Source organism: Porites lutea, chromosome 3 (genome assembly GCF_958299795.1).
Source record: "Porites lutea chromosome 3, jaPorLute2.1, whole genome shotgun sequence".
NCBI classification, from domain to species: domain Eukaryota; kingdom Metazoa; phylum Cnidaria; class Anthozoa; order Scleractinia; family Poritidae; genus Porites; species Porites lutea.
Window position 1 is genome coordinate 9,561,885 of NC_133203.1, and position 16,490 is coordinate 9,578,374.

At 38.3% G+C, this 16,490-nt stretch overlaps 3 protein-coding genes across 3 annotated transcripts; 2 read left to right on the forward strand and 1 right to left on the reverse strand.

The window, feature by feature from the left end:
* Window positions 1-369: 369 nt before the first annotated feature.
* On the reverse strand, window positions 370-4,584 carry LOC140930402 (ADP-ribosylation factor 1-like). Its single transcript, XM_073380089.1, has 4 exons — window positions 4,310-4,584; window positions 4,090-4,200; window positions 3,852-3,976; window positions 370-2,098 (listed from the first exon to the last, which is right to left on the reverse strand). Exons 1-4 carry the CDS (start codon window positions 4,455-4,457, stop codon window positions 1,937-1,939), a joined length of 546 nt encoding a protein of 181 aa, XP_073236190.1. The 5' UTR covers window positions 4,458-4,584; the 3' UTR covers window positions 370-1,936.
* A 451-nt stretch (window positions 4,585-5,035) lies between these two features.
* LOC140930403 (ADP-ribosylation factor 1) lies at window positions 5,036-9,109 on the forward strand. Its single transcript, XM_073380090.1, has 5 exons — window positions 5,036-5,157; window positions 5,243-5,416; window positions 5,560-5,670; window positions 7,070-7,194; window positions 7,665-9,109. The coding sequence occupies exons 2-5, from the start codon at window positions 5,272-5,274 to the stop codon at window positions 7,824-7,826; spliced, it is 543 nt and encodes a 180-aa protein (XP_073236191.1). The 5' UTR covers window positions 5,036-5,157; window positions 5,243-5,271; the 3' UTR covers window positions 7,827-9,109.
* Window positions 9,110-12,036: 2,927 nt separating this feature from the next.
* On the forward strand, window positions 12,037-15,939 carry LOC140930404 (ADP-ribosylation factor 1-like 2). The gene is made up of 4 exons (XM_073380091.1): window positions 12,037-12,260; window positions 12,359-12,469; window positions 12,580-12,704; window positions 14,629-15,939. The coding sequence occupies exons 1-4, from the start codon at window positions 12,116-12,118 to the stop codon at window positions 14,791-14,793; spliced, it is 546 nt and encodes a 181-aa protein (XP_073236192.1). The 5' UTR covers window positions 12,037-12,115; the 3' UTR covers window positions 14,794-15,939.
* Window positions 15,940-16,490: the final 551 nt, after the last annotated feature.

Genomic DNA, 16,490 nt, shown 5'->3' on the forward strand with positions numbered 1-16,490 from the left:
GCCCTTATGCATTCACTGTGAGGGTGGTCACCCAACACTTCTCCCCAAAAGAAGCTGCACCTTGCCCATTGTTCGTCTAAATACTGGCCAGTCACATCTCAGTTAATAATAAATTGCTTCAAATAAGCCACTCAAAGTGCAGTTGTTGCAGAAATGACACCAAATTTGTCCTTCAGTTAGTTATGCAGATCAGGCTCCATGGTTGGGGAAAGGCAAAAAATGGGGTGAGACAGCAAAAATCAGTGAGCGAACCAAGCAGAGTGGTTTTGCCTTTTTCCCCGACTTTGGAGCCTAATCCCACCCTATGGTACACAGCATAAACAACCTTGAAATGTGTCTATCATTTCCAAGCGATTTTCACAATAAGACTGTCAATTTTTCGTTATTTTTATTTTACTGGCAAATTGATATTATTACAAGCTAGTTTGACTGTGTTGTATTATGAACTGAACAACAAGACTATGTACTAGGTACTCTAAACTCTTCAAGCAAAAATAATAATGTTTCATAAACAGCAAAAAACATACTTAAAACAAATAGGGGCTGTTATGGCTTAGACAGAGGCAAAAATGGCAGAAGACACCTTACAGTATTTTCCTATTGACTTCTGCAAAACTATGTATTCAAAAGACCCCAGTCTGTGTTTTGCAGGCATGAAAACAATTTTGGGTCAAATATCACTATGTGCAAATTATTTAAATATAATTACTAAAACAATGAAAATTACACCAGTTTCAAATTACTCATAATCTGACCTACCATGTGTCACAAAATTTTTGTAAGTTTTGCTTTTTTTTCAAAATCTACAAATTTTCTCCAATTAAGCAGAATACCAGTGTGGAAAAAGAAATTTTGGCCATAATTAACTCACAAGATCATGGTGCATCAGGTTACAATGTTGCTGATGGATTGCAGGAGCAATCATCAGCCCCAGTATAGGCTGTAAAACTGATGTTACTATGATAGAGTGATACTAATGATTAAAATGTTTTACATCTCTGCTAGTGCGAGAAAACAGCTGTCAATTTGTGACGTCACCACTGGTTTCCCCGTGAAATGACATCTCAGCAACCACTGTAGAAATTCCATACTGATGATGCGTCACTACCCAGATCTGTTTAGTGCTTTTGATTGGTTGTGCCGCAAGAGAAATTTGCTTTAAACAATCAGAAGCAATACCCAGATCTGGGTAGTAACGTCATCAGCTTGGAATTTTTGCAGTCGTTGCTCAGAAGTCGTTTCGCAGGGCAACCAGTGATGGCATCGTGAAATGTCAGCTGTTTTGTCAGGATACATCTCTGCATGAGGGGACACTTGTAATGTGGGCACATGTAGTTTATAAACAAAACCCGAGTGTTGTAATTCCAGTAAATTAAAAAATACATTCTCAGCTGAAAACCAGTATTTCACAATAATATTGCAAAAATTTGGTCTTACAAAATACAAAATATCTCCATTCACAAAATTAAACACAGGACTGCAAAAATTTGGTGTAACATGGTAGAGGTGACTACTCACCACTGGGGTAATGTCACTACAACCTCTTTCCCAGGGTTCTTGCCCACCCCTCCCATATTCTCTCACTCTGTGGGGATGAGTATAGGAGAGAACCCCCTGGGAACAAGGTTGATGTCACCTAAAAAATCTCGGTCAAAATTGCCTAAGTTTTTGTTTTAAGTCCCTAATGTTCAACAACATTGCCTAAAGAATAGGAACATTCTTTCATTTTTAAAAATTTAAGACTACATTTTATGCATTAAAATGCCTCTGGTCAGTCAGAAATGCCAAAGGAGTTTCATCAATTTGAAAACTTAAGCTTAATACTACTACAAGTATATGGACCTGCTGCATTGCAAACTCAAAGGAATTCTTTTGTAGGATTTCTCCGTTTTTCCCACAAAGAAGGTTAGATACTGCAAATGTTAGAAAACTTACATTACTTCCTATTTTTCAGCTGAGTGGAAAGCCAATCCAGTCCTTCATATAAACCATCACCACTTGTTGCACACGTTGCTTGAATGTACCATTGACGATTACGTAAGCTATGCAGGCCTAACTTATCAGTTACTTCAGCAGCATTCATGGCATTGGGCAAATCCTGAAAAAACATAATGACACGCTGTATAAAAAAGATTGAATGACACCACCTACACTGTAGAAACCCTGGCCTCTTACCCGCAGAACAGTCAACTGAAATCAAAATTCAATAAAATCCCCAAATTTCATTTCGTAAAATGGGTTATTCCAGAAAAAATCCACACTCCCCCAACAGAAGGAATGCTGGAAAATCTCATAGGAGGGGAGTTTAATGGCTCTGGAAATCCAAATAGGAGGGGGATCCTGAAAAACATACATCCTCAAGAGTTACTTTCATCAATGTTTTGATCGATTCAATTGACAAGTTTTGGATAACTGCTTTGCACTTTCAAATTGTATTATTCTTTCAAACTACAGATGTCTCACTTATAAAAATCTATTTTAAGTTTCCATCCATAGGCTCGCCTTTGTTACTTTTGTAGAAGTGACATGCAATACCTTAATTAAAGACATCAAAAACATTGAGGAAAGTCGTGTAATTCGTAAAAAAATTGCTCAATTCAAGTAAAGTAAGCAACTTTCCCAAGGTCAATGCTATTTCAGGGTAATAGAATACCACTAAATCATCTTTCTCATGTATAGACCAGGCTTAAAATTCACCATGTTTGTCACATGTTTTCTTTTCTGTGCATTGTATAAAACAAATAGATGCCATGTTACTGTGCATCTGTTCAGTAATAGGCTGATATTTTAGCAACAGGCAGGAACATCAGTTGACGACTGGAAAGCTCGCGGAAAGGATTAAACATGACTTCCAGTGCTCAAGTTGTCACTCTGCCATTGGTCAAGCCAGTTGTCTGATTTGCGCGTGCCGTTGTCAACTGACGTTCCCATTCTGTTGCTAAATCAATCTAACAGAACACAGAAGACGTGGTAAGAGTATCAGTAACACAATTTCCAGCACATGGCTAGTGTGCCACTTTCAGACTTCTTTACACAAATTGACATCATCTGCGCTCTGTTACTGAACAGAAGCACAGCAATATGAAATCTTTTTGAGACCTTCATATTCTAAGATGAGGACAAATAATTATTAATACAAGAACAAGATTTTCTAATACGAAGTAGTGTGCGTGCATGAGCCAGCATCATTTTGGTGGAAAAACATGATAGCTATGTTAGCGAAACTGTTAAAAGGTTTCTCAATTTGCAGTTGGGAGAGGGCTTAATCTCCTTCAATAAAACTAACTGTGTGAACTTTTCTGGTAAAAAAAAAAAAAGTACAATTTATGCAGCTTCCTGGGGATATATTTTCAGAATATGTGATGAAAGTTTAAGTTAAATCTCATCCCCGTCGTGAATCTGAAGGTCTGTTATTAGGGACCTTAAAATACATCATTTCTGTGTACGGGTATGGGTACGTGTAGCCGTTAATGTGGGTAGACTGCCTCTTATCCCAGAGAAACGATTAGGCATCTGGGGAGAAAGGTGATGCTATTATCACATCTGGGAAATCATGATCTCCTTTTGAATAACAACATGGCAAACATGTTCGTCTACATGTACTAACAGGTAGAAACTGTGTTATGTTCGCCTACACGTACCCACAGGTAGAAACTGTGTATCTTAAGGTCCCTACTTTTATAACTGCATAGGGTCGACAGAGGATGGTAAACCTGTGCAGCAAGTTTGCTTGCAACCGACTTTTGTCGTATATATTAGTATGAAATTAAGTTAAAGACAAAATTTTTCGACCCGAGCTACCAAAAAACCAAGGTTTTACACCATTTCTGTAGCTATGAATTATTATTCACCTGTTTATTTGCAAAAACAAGGACAACAGCATCCCTGAGTTCATCTTCACTCAACATCTTCACCAATTCGTCTTTCGCCTCAGTGGCCCGCTCTCGATCATTGCTATCCACGACAAAGATTAGACCTATAGAACAGGTTATGAATACAGTTTAAGCACGCTACGAGTTAAAGCTTTAGAAGAAGAAGAAGAAATAAAAGTTACTATACAACATTACGAAAGCAATTCGGAAAATATACCCTGGGTGTTTTGAAAGTAGTGTCGCCAAAGCGGCCTGATTTTGTCCTGGCCTCCGACATCCCATACAGTAAAACTAATGTTCTTGTATTCAACTGTTTCTACGTTGAAACCTAAAAACAAAAAATTTAAACGCCGTTACGTTACTGACATAGAGTAGTAGATAAAATAAATACGATAAAACGACATGGTGTCTAAAAAACCGAGAGCAGAAGAGCTTACCAATTGTTGGAATGGTAGTGACAATTTCACCAAGCTTCAATTTGTAAAGAATCGTCGTTTTCCCGGCAGCATCAAGACCAACCATGAGAATTCTCATCTCTTTCTTGCCAAAAAGACCAGAGAAAAGTTTAGCGAACACACCTCCCATGATGAGAGTTTGTCGACGGGAGAAAACTCTGACTTAAAAATTTCAAGTACTTCAACGGCGAAAAACGATTCGGCGAGGAAGCGAGGTAGCACAGAGCACCCAAGTTCAACGGAAGGAATGTGCGAGGAAGTTTATAATGACGTTAATGTCGTGTTCGTTAGAGACAAGACTAGAGTGACCATCTTTACCAACAAATCTGCTCCCTAACAAGTTGGAAGATGTCTGGGAACTTGCATCTCGTTTGCTACTCGTTTTATAGTTTAAACTTGCCGACTTTGCAAGATTTCAGCCGGTTCTGACTTCCGGGATTCCTTTGTCACGCATCGTTGCAGAATGCTGTATAACCCACTCATTTCCGTCACGCTTACAGTTGCTATCAAAATGGTCACTAAAATCCTCAATAGTTTTCACTCTATGAAATTTTTTTCTTCTTCTTGACATGAAATTCATTATTTTCAGTCAGTTGTCAAGTTTTTATCCACATTTTTTTAAGAAAACGGCAAACTTTCTTAGCATTTCAGTTTTCAGAGTTTTGTGGGTTGAGGGCAATGTAAGGACCCCCCTTGCCTAGACAATGACGTGGCACATGTGACGCGCCCTTCAGTAGCAACAAGTTTCCTCGACGTGGTTGAATTTTGCCGGCAAGAATTTCGTCATTTACCATTCATAAACCCTCTGTTCAAACCTTGACGTCTTAAGGGTAAAGACTTCTATTACAGAAGAATTTTCCCTCCCTTTTGTGGTGCCTTCTGTAACTACTGACGTACGTTTTCCCGTCTTTTCAGTTCTGGTTGACCGACAAATTTTATTAGACATGGGTGCGTTTGCTAGCTTGTTCAAGGGTCTCTTTGGCAAGAAAGAGATGAGAATTCTCATGGTTGGTCTTGATGCCGCTGGGAAAACAACAATTCTTTACAAGCTGAAGCTTGGTGAAATCGTCACAACTATCCCAACAATTGGTATGCAACCGCTCCGACGGACGCCATTTTAAATTTCTTGTAGCTTTGATACGATGTCTTGATCGATGGTTCGATATGCAGTGTTCTTTTTATTCACTGATCCACGTCAATCGAAATGTACCACTTTCAATTTTTGTTTATAGGTTTTAACGTAGAAACAGTTGAATACAAGAATATCAGTTTTACAGTTTGGGATGTCGGCGGCCAAGACAAAATCAGACCGCTATGGAGGCATTATTTCCAAAACACACAAGGTACGTAAACTAATTAACTCACTTTTCGGTTTTCTTCTTAAAGCCTGGCTTTCATGTCTAGGGAAAATCCCAGAGGATCCGGGATTTTACTGGAAGAAATATGTCAGGAGGATCAGAGAGTCTGTCCGCTTTACGGTCATTTTGCACCCCCAGGTGGGGTACTCCGGGTTTCAAACGACAGGGATGATCGAATGGGGGCAAAAATCATATCCCCCAAAAATCTCTAGGGCTTCAAACAAAACCCAAAATCCCTGGACCAAAATTTAACCCCCCCAAGATCTCATGCTGAATTTCCGAAAAAAATTTATTCGCGGAACTACACAGCCGGGATATGTTGGAACTATCAGATCACAAATCTTCAGATTGTTTTGAATATCCCAAAAAATCCCTACTTAATCAAGGTACCGAAAAAAATACCTGCCAAAATTTCCAACCCGAAAAAATCCTGAAATTTAAAATTTCCAACCCAAAAAATCCTTTGATAATCCTTGTCACTTGAAATCCGGAGAACACATCAATCTCTCAAATGTCAAACTTGACATTCATTGAACTATTATTAGTATTTAGAGTATAAAGATCATGAAAAGTTTGATGCAAGGATCCTCCATTTGGATTAACAGATTTGTATATTAGGGTTGACTTCAAATTTGAAGAGGCGTGACAGTTATCGTACAGCACTTTTGTCGAGCCCTGCTTTTTTCTTTTGTGGGTCATATGGCAACAATTGCTAAAAGAATTAAATTACTATGTCGTTACTATGTTGACCAATCAGCTCTTGTTGGCCAGATCCCAGACAATTCTATGTCATGAGTAGGGAATGATTGGGGGCCGAATCGCTTTTGCGTCTCCCGTGAAAAATCCCTATGGCCATGAGTGAAGAGAGATGGCTCTGTTTCAAGCCGCCATTTTGATTTATCTGAGGAAAGGCTATAGCTAAGAAGTGGAATGATTGCGACCAAGTGAAAACCTTTCTTGCTTCCGTATCCAACATTCCCGAAAGCACAAATTTTAGTTTTCATGTGCCAGGAATGCTCACTGACCATTCACCAAATCTGGAATACATCTGGAAACTGTCAATACTTCTGACTGCCCCAATGCCTTGACCATCCCAGATCACCAGGGATATCTACTAATTTCAGTGTTCATTAGTCAGCAGAAGCTGGAATGGTTGGGAAAAAGTGAAGTTCTCAATCTGTCTGGGATTAGTCTCATGTGAAAACCAGCCAGGTTTCGTTACATTGGGAAATCCCAGACAATCAACAATTTTGCTGTTTGTTAAGGGTTTTGACCACTATGTTTAGTTGTTCTCTTGCCTGCGACAGCATCGTTATGATTTACACTTATTTAAAAGTTGACATTTCGAATGCTGACACTGACATCTTCCTTATCTCATATTTAGGGCTAATCTTTGTTGTGGATAGTAATGATCGTGAACGAGTTGGGGAAGCTAGGGAAGAATTAAACAGGATGTTAAATGAAGATGAACTCAGAGATGCTATTCTTCTTGTTTTTGCAAACAAACAGGTAAAACTGTAAAGAAGAAAATGGAGCAGTTTCTGCATGACAAGTGTGTGCATTGCACATGTATGACTTTGTAACATGAATCATATGCGCATATGGATAACCATTATTTTACAGAATTTAGGCAGTGTATTATTAGCATGAATGTCCCCAAGATTAACGAATCATTTAAGTTTAATTGCCTTATGCTGACCATTAAAGAAGAAATCTGAAGAGTTGTAGGGATTGAAAACCAAATTGCATTTAAACTTCAATAAATTATTGCTTTCAGCTCTCACACACTGTAGCTAAATTGAGTGTCCTCCTTAATTACATAGATGTATTCCTTTCACTACTTATTTTCTCTATGTTAACAACAAATCACAAAATTTTACCCTTTGGGAGTTCAAATAATTTTGCTTTGTTTACTCGCGTTTTTTCTTGAATTCTTATGTGTGACTCACAGTCCTTTGTTATGTATGTTTTTTTTTCAGGATTTGCCAAATGCCATGAATGCTGCCGAAATTACTGATAAGCTAGGCCTGCACAGCTTACGAAATCGTCAATGGTACATTCAAGCAACTTGTGCAACAAGCGGTGATGGTTTATATGAAGGACTTGACTGGCTTTCTAATCAGCTGAAAAATGCAAAGTAACATAACTGAATCACGATGAAATAATAATAGGTAGAAGGTTACTCTGGCCGTGAAAACTCCAAAGTTCCTTATGTCAAAGAAGAATTACAGTCCTTACTTTATTTTTTGAGCAGATTACATGTATGTTATTTTACTGGCCTCGGATGTTCAAAAGTTGGATAGTGCCCTCCACTTGGTAAGTCACTACCTAGTGGATAAATAGTGGGACAAACAGTTGCGCTATCCACTGGAAAGAAATTTACCCATTAGATAGCGTTATCCACCTTTTGAAAAACTGGGGCCTGATGTTTTGTGTTGTTAATTGGTTTGAGAGTTCACAGCATGAGGCTTTCAAGTTTTAGTTTTTTTGTCAGATATGTACAGTACAAGGCAAGGTTCCTTTTAAGCCCCAAAAGTGATTGACGTCGATTTTTTTGCTAACATTGTTAATGCATAACCAAGAGAAAAGGTGAAGAGTGTTAATAAAATGGTCGCAAAGAGGAAAAATGCTTTGATCTTTCATTAAAATAATTATCTGAACTAATTCTGTAAGAAAATGTATGGAGAACAGTCTGGAGAATTTGTTTGTGGATGTTGGGACTTAAAAGACACAGTGTTGAGCCAACTTCTGCCATCGGGAGTTAGCCACCAAGTTTAGGTACTGTTTAAAGATCTAGTAGGAGTGTATTTTCAGGTTTAAAAACTCGAGTCTAAGCCGAGAGTTTTTACACCTGATAATACACGACTGCAAGTCTTCTGAATGGCTTCAAAATCTCTGATATAGATCAACTCATTCTTGGGGTTATATTTATATTTGGGATTATTTTGGTCTAAAAAATCAGTCAAAAAGTTAAGTCGCGTCTATCAGATTTAAAGACACTCCCATTAAAGATTAACGTCTTTTGTTTTTTCTTTATGAATTATTAATGAGTTTTTGAATGAAATGTAAAGGACCATTTCAGTAACAAAGCAAATATGTGAGATAGAACAGCTGAAAAAAAAAAATCAAAAATGCGGCCTGTTAGTTCTTCAGAGTTAACCTTTCAAGTGCCAAGAGTGAGCAACATCAAATTTCTCCTTTTATTATATATTGTAGTCACTATCTGTCTTCTCATTGGCTAAGAGCCTACAGTTAATTTCAGAAATCAGCGCAACCTACAGATTAGTAGCAGATAACTTACTAAACTGTAGGTTGTGCGCACATTCCATTTTTCTAAGAGTAATGTCAAACTGTGTTGCAAGCGGTGCTGTGTTTGTCCTTATTTTGTTCAAAGCAGTGTATAATAAAACAATAGTTATTACTGGATTCGGGTTTTGTGATATCCTAAATAATCTAGGTCTTGGTAAGTATTTTCAGCCTCGGCCTTCAGCTCAGCTGATAACACTTACCCTAACCATAGTTAGGAGAAAAGGTTAGGATAACTTAAAGGAAAAATGCTTTGATCTTTTTTTTTTTTTTTCAAATCTCTCAACCAATTCATTCAATGTATTGAGGCCAGTCTGGAGAATTAATATCTGGGGTTTGTAATTTTTTCATTTTAAGAGATTGTGTCATTTAAAAGCCATTTCTTTGCACAGCCTTACATAATTACTTGGCATCTAGTAACTATATTGGCAGACTAAGAAGACAAAGTTTTTTGAAATTTTGTGTGGTTTGCATTTTCTATGTTCCACTTTCTAGCAGCAATAAACTCTTCTGATGACCTAACCCTTTGATAACTGGAGGCACCAAGTGATATCAAGCTATGAGTTATCTCTTGCCACCATAGTTTAGTTGTAGAGGAATTTCCTGAAAACTTCAAGACAATTGACCACTACAGAAAACACCGTAACATACCATAATGTTCTTTGTTTGTCACCCCACAATTTTGCATAAGCATTGTCTTCAGTTTCTTTTGGGAGTTAAAACATGAGCATTATTTTGAAGTTATTCATACAACTCTTTCAAAATTATTGTTGCGTGGAGACACAAACGTGAGATTTTCACAGCGGTCCGATGCTGTATGTGCAGTACCATAATCACCATGATGAGTGAAAAATCCTGCATTTAGGAATAATGGCTTGATTTTCTTGCCTTAAGTGTAAACACTGGATCATTGCTCTTTGTGCTGGGTTACTTTCTAGATTCTCTTTTGTCTATAGCAATTTAGGATAACAATGATTGAACATTAAATTTACATTATTTTTCAAATGTATTGCAAAGTCATTTTATTATTCTTTGCAAGGAATTAATGATATTGTTTCATGTAAAATCAGATTGAAATCTGAAAAACATTGCAATGTTCATGTACTTGAGATGCCTACCTCAGCGTTTTCTGGTTTTTCACACGGCTCTTAAAAATGTTCCAAGTGCTGTAGCTATACTTTCCCCTCGTACCACTCCTGGGAAATCCTGCTTTAGCTGGCGTTTTTCTTGGGGTGAGAGAGAATGGGGCGGGAAGCTTACTAGCTTGTATGTGCGCCCGAACAAAAGCGCCAGCTACGCAGGCTAGTAAATGTTTTATTTTTTCAGCGTGTCAATAACATTTCTTTTTCTCACGATTTGCAAAGAAAAAAAATTGCCGCAAAGTTTTGTACACAAAGATTCACTCCACTGAAGTAGAATGCCAGTGTTGTAGAGAAAATGGCATTGTTGATGCCAGGGGACACAGGGTATGAAGCACTACTTCAGCCGCATAAGAGCGGGTGTGACTAAAACGAGGAACAGGAACTGCCTCCCTCAGGCTTTCCCGAGAAGCGCGAGAGCTGGAGACAAGTGAGCTCTCCTCTTCCCAACACCCCTTTCGCCCCCGCTTTCCTTAACAAAGCCCCGTGCAAACGGACGCAACATTGTTGACCAACAGCTCCCAACATTGTTGGATGCTACATGTTGCGTCTGTTTGTACACCCTGATGAATGTTGTGGCGTGTTGTTGGGAGTTGTTGCTCAAAGGTTGAAACCGGTCAAACTTTTAGCTACGTGCAAACGGACGCAACAACTCCCAGCAGTGTCGCGTCCGTTTGCACGTAGCTTGATAAACGCTCCCTTTAGGTTGTAAAACTTTTATTAGATACCCCTCTCTACTAAACGCCCCCTACCCCTGTCTAATAGACGCCCCCTATGAGAATTACTCCAAAATCCTATGAAGCAGCACAGGGCACCTGCACAATGTCTGGGTACCCTGTGATTTACCGTTAGTATTCCCTATAAATCAAAATCAAATAAACGTTGAATTACCTTAACCTCAAAAGCGGTTTTTTGAGCGATTTCGAAGGATTTTGAGTTCGCCGTTTACGTTCCTAATAATAGAAGGACAAGGGAGGAATCCTTGTTTAGAAAGGGCTCCAGCGCCGCAGCGATTTTCCCCCAGAAAATCGCATCGCTCCGCTTTCAAACTTCGCAGCGAAAAGGTTGAAAGATTCACCCTTCTCCTCGTACCTTCCGATCGAAAATCCGAAAGGTCCGGAGCTAGCCCAAAAGGTCCGGAGCTAGCCCTCGAAGAAAATTAAAATCCCACTGTTAAGCTTTTGAACAAACTAGAAAAACTACCGTAAAATTCCGAAAATAGGTCCCTCCATGTATAAGCTCCTCCAAATATAAGCCCCCCAAACCAGTAACGCAAAAAACCCTCCGTTAAATTGTCCCTCCAAATATAAGCCCCCCGTGTGCTTGTACTTGGAAAATTGCCCTCAAATACAAAGTAAAACAAAGAAAAATCGGTAAATTTCATTCGAACTATAAGGCTAGCCCCAATCGATTTTGAAACGCCAATTTCCCTCCGTAGATAAGCCCCTCCAAAAATAAGCCCGCCAAAAAGTATGTACTGCGTAGCAAACGTTTCCAATCGATTTATTGCGCGAAAGTTAGAGCGGAAGCGATAAGAAAAGGTTTTTTTTGCTCTCTTCCCAACTTTCTCGACGAACTTGCGCGGAAACGCTTGCTACGCAGGCTAGCCAAAAAGGGCCTTTGAAAAATATATGCCCCGAGGCTTATTTCGGAATTTTACGGTCATAAAGGTATGCGGTTCCAATATTTCGGCTAACAAAATTAGCCTTCCTTAGGGCCAGAGCTACACTCTAGTGATAGGCAAAGAAAGACAATAGGCGAAAAGTGCAGTCTTCCAAAAATATCATTAAAAGGGTCGACATACAGTGCTATGGGTATTTTCCTTGAAATTCTTCCGTTGTCTTTTTACTTCTCAGCTCAGTTGAACTGAACAGCTTGGTATTCCTGTGGTACAACCCGTGACTTCTCATATGGCATGCATACCTGAGAGGTCGCCGCCATTTCCTCCGTAACAAGCGTCGGGTTGAACGTCAATTTTACTAGTCATGGGTGCTTTCGCTAGCTTGTTCAAGGGTCTTTTTAGCAAGAAGGAGATGAGAATTCTCATGGTTGGTCTTGATGCCGCCGGGAAAACGACGATTCTTTACAAGTTGAAGCTTGGTGAAATCGTTACAACCATCCCAACAATTGGTAAACTTAAGTTAACGTTATGTTACTCTTCGGGGGTTATTCCACGGATCATGTTATTATATCAGTCATGTAACACGTTTGTCAACTTTTGTTTGCAGGATTTAACGTAGAAACAGTTGAATACAAGAACATTAGTTTTACAGTGTGGGATGTCGGAGGCCAGGACAAAATTAGACCACTTTGGCGACACTACTTCCAAAACACCCAAGGTAGCAAAATGTAGTTTACGACCATTATTTCTTTGATTCGCTTTGCACTTTGCATTTAGTAGCTCATGTTTGCGAATTGGCAGATAAGCATTCTTGTATGTATTGTTTAGGTCTAATCTTCGTTGTGGATAGCAACGATCGTGAACGAGTAGCAGAAGCAAGGGAAGAATTAAGCAGAATGTTGAATGAAGATGAACTCAGAGATGCTGTTCTTCTCGTATTTGCCAACAAACAGGTACAAAATTATCAAGAAAAAAACTAAAACTTTTACAAACGATATCATAAAATGTCGACACCTGTTCCTGTAATGTTTTATTATATCAAGTGTTTAATCTTCCTCCACTAACCTATTTATTAAAGAGCAAGAGCATACGAGGGATATTCGTACAAAATTCATTTCCTTCGTCCGGAATTTTTTTTTTTAATGGATCTTGTCTGACAGCAAAGTGTTTTCATTAATTACATATGGCAATAAGGAATAAATACATAAGTCGTATAAACAATTACTGCTGGTTTGTACATAATGTCACGGCGGCAATGTTGGAGGTCAAGAACAGAAGCATTTCCCTCCCCTGGGAACTAACTCTATTTTCATGTAAATTCTTTGACAAAAAATTATACAGTGAAACCTGTATTAAGCGGACACTGTATTAAGTGGACACCCTCTATTAAGCGGACAGTAGCCAAAGTCCCCAAATGTATTTCCCCTATTTTCTTTAAATGAAACCTTTATTGAGCGGACACCTATTAAGCGGACGCGCACCCCTAAAAAGTACCTGAAATGGTCATTTCTATTATTTCCAACCTGTATTAAACGGACAGTTGTAACTGAATTCCATCAACCAACATGCCAGACACCGGAAATGCGAAAGATTGCCATCCACAAATTTTTCAATGTTTACATTAAAAAACGTGACTTGACGAACTTATTTGATTAGTTTCACAGTACAGTATTGTTTTCTGTTTCGTTTTGTTTGTATAGAGCTTGTTTCACTCGTCTGATTTCTTCAAATTTGAGTTGCAATCTATGTTTATGGTACTTTGATCAATTGGTCCACTTAAATAAAGACATTATTGCAAACGTATATCGTCATAGTCTCTGGGAGCACAGCTAAACGTTTCCACTGTTCATTTGAGTGGCATTTGACACCTCAGATGACTTTATCTATTGAAACCTGTATTAGGCGGACACCCTGTATTAAGCGGACACCACAGCATTCCCCGAGGGTGTTCCCTTAATACAGGTGTCACTGTATTCATATTGACCCCCTTGTTACGTGGTTGCAAGCCAAGAATTATTATATCGTCGAACCTCCATATATGACCACCTGTCCAAAACACCAAAACTTTCCCAGTCAGAGCCTTCCAGTTGGAACCTCTTGTCAACGACCACCTCCCATAGGGAACCGCAAGCATTATCTGGGGCTTATGGTTTAATAATTTTCCACCCTTTTTAACCTCTTGTAAGTGACCACATGACAATTTGTCTGATCTCTTATGTTTGCTGTGTGTACTATGCTACTTTGAATTATATACAAAGAATTTTAGAATCAACGTGGAACTCTACATGTTGTAACTTAGAAATTGCATGCAATTTATTATTAACCATAAAGATGATTTGTCCACGCATCTTCTCGGAAAAGACCCCTGTGGTTAGATTCTTGTAAGTGACTACTAAGTCTTTGCATCTTGGGTGGTTGCTTACAGGAGGTTTGACTGTACTAGTAATGATAATCATACAGACATCAGTATTCTCTCCCCAGTCGCATGCTTAGGGACCCCTCTGCTGGAAAATAAGGGTCCTCAAAGAAACTTCAGGGGGACAAAGTTATTCTAATTGGACAGTACAAAATGCAGATTGCAGACGATTGTTTTCAGAGTTAGAAAACAAAGTTACTATAGTTGTCACGTCCTCATTTGCATGGTGAAAACAATGGTCTGCAGCAGTCTACCATCTGCATTTTGTACTGACTGTTATTCTAGTCTACTCTACCCTTATCTGTTATCAGTGAACACCAAGAACGAAGAACAAGAGCCCATGCTCTTAATAGTCTGTAGTCAGTGCGCTATGAGTGACCCTAACAATATTTTTGTACAACCTTTTTGGAACAGCGGTAGTATCATTATGCTTACATTATTTATTATTATTCTTTTTTTAGGACTTACCAAATGCAATGAATGCAGCTGAAATAACGGACAAATTAGGCTTGCATAGCTTAAGAAACCGTTTGTGGTACATCCAAGCAACGTGTGCAACAAGCGGAGATGGATTATATGAAGGTCTTGATTGGCTTTCCAATGAGTTGAAAAAGAGAAAAAACTAAAAGTAAAAGTTAGAAAAAGTTTATATGCAACAAGACACATTTGGGAATGGCCATTGGGCTGAAAACAGTGAAAACATTCATTTACACTAAAACAACTGTGGTTGTATCCTGTTCCAGGGTCTTAGATAGTGGGGATGACGCATAAGTAAAACGCACTTAAAAGAATGAGTTTGTGATCTAGGAAAAGGAAGCAGTGGTGGGAAAAAGAAAGGGTGTGACCTTTCCCGCCCTTCCTCTCCCCAGTTTTCTCCTTTTTTATTTCATGTTTGCTCTTTCTCAATTTCGTAGACCCAATTATCTCGGAGCCTGGAACAGGCCACTGTGATTTCTCTCATTATTACTTTCAATTTCATGTATGTAAGCCATCCATTTTCTTACATTGTATGTAGAGATTGTTCTGTTTGTGTGCTTTTGTGACGCACTGTACTTGTGGACAATTTATTTCAAAAAGATCGAATGGATGTTTATGTGATGTTGAGTAAAAATAATTATTCAAAACCAGTTTTGGGCAATCTTTCAACTCTTAAGAACATTTGGTTCATTGCAGTGTTGTGAGAGTGTTAAAGCTAATGTGTAAGCCATTTTAAATATGCCTTGTGCCTTCCATTCCTGGGTAACATTATGAATGCAGTTTTGTCAAGTTCCTTATGGTCCATTCACACTAAGTAATCATGTTTAATTGAATGAAGTTTTGAAAAAAGATGAAAAATAGTAACTGACCGAAACAGAAAACTAGTCATTAAAAGTACAGTACATAGCTGTTATAAAGAAAACAAATTTAAACCTTGTTTAACCAAAGTGCTTTTAAACATTGTTGGTGTGAATGGGGCTGACAAAAATAATGACATGACTGTTTTCTTACACTATGGTACTTACTCATAAGAGTGCTGCTGAGTGAGTGCTGCATGTCGGATCATAAACTAATTATGAGAAGATTAATTATGGTTCCATCCCCCTAGCTACAATATGGTGTTCATTGATTTTAATCACAGTTAATGCTAAAATGTAACATAGTTGTTGCCATTGCTATTACCGTCATCTATTTTCTGTGGAAAGGGACATATTTAGACCTTAAATAGTAACTTTCTTCGTGAATCAATGCTACTGTTTTTGAATAAATTAAAGAAAAGAGGGAAAAATGTATAATATTGTGTTATTTGTAAAAATGAATTAATAATGAAATGTTTTAAGTGAGCACCTTCCCTTACTAGATGCTGCCCTCACTGACCAGATGAGAAATACGGTAAAAAGTGATGACTAAGAACCTGGGCCAAGTTGTTCAAGGGTTAGCTCGAAATTTGAATTCAGATATGAAAGCAAATTCAGTTTAATTCTTTTTGTCAATAATTTGATGATTTACTACTCTAAAGAGAATAGAGAAAATTGTCTGAGAAAATGCTTTTGATGAAAAGAATAAAAGAACCGGGTTAAAATTTAACCCTGGGTTAGTGCTAATCGACCTTCGAACAACTGGGCCCTGGTTATTAAGAACCTGCTAGACTAAAATTTAAAACAGGTTCTTATTTTTTTATGTCTATAAAACAATTTTTTTATAGACATTTATAGAAAATAAGAACCTGCACCCTTAGGCAAATAAGATAAGTCAACATTCAAAATCCTCTTTGGAAACATAGGTGTCTCATCACTCCAAACTCTGTAATGGAATACAGGTTTTACCAAAAGGATGAGCTATATAC

Coding starts and splice junctions, on each gene's coding strand:
- LOC140930404 (XM_073380091.1), top strand. CDS start 12,116: ATGGGTGCTTTCGCTAGCTTGTTCAAGGGTCTTTTTAGCAAGAAGGAG. Junction 12,261..12,358: donor TACAACCATCCCAACAATTG/GTAAACTTAAGT, acceptor TTTTGTTTGCAG/GATTTAACGTAGAAACAGTT. Junction 12,705..14,628: donor TCGTATTTGCCAACAAACAG/GTACAAAATTAT, acceptor TTCTTTTTTTAG/GACTTACCAAATGCAATGAA.
- LOC140930403 (XM_073380090.1), top strand. CDS start 5,272: ATGGGTGCGTTTGCTAGCTTGTTCAAGGGTCTCTTTGGCAAGAAAGAG. Junction 5,417..5,559: donor CACAACTATCCCAACAATTG/GTATGCAACCGC, acceptor TTTTGTTTATAG/GTTTTAACGTAGAAACAGTT. Junction 7,195..7,664: donor TTGTTTTTGCAAACAAACAG/GTAAAACTGTAA, acceptor TTTTTTTTTCAG/GATTTGCCAAATGCCATGAA.
- LOC140930402 (XM_073380089.1), bottom strand. CDS start 4,457: ATGGGAGGTGTGTTCGCTAAACTTTTCTCTGGTCTTTTTGGCAAGAAA. Junction 3,977..4,089: donor CTACTTTCAAAACACCCAGG/GTATATTTTCCG, acceptor CCTGTTCTATAG/GTCTAATCTTTGTCGTGGAT. Junction 2,099..3,851: donor TTGTTTTTGCAAATAAACAG/GTGAATAATAAT, acceptor ATGTTTTTTCAG/GATTTGCCCAATGCCATGAA.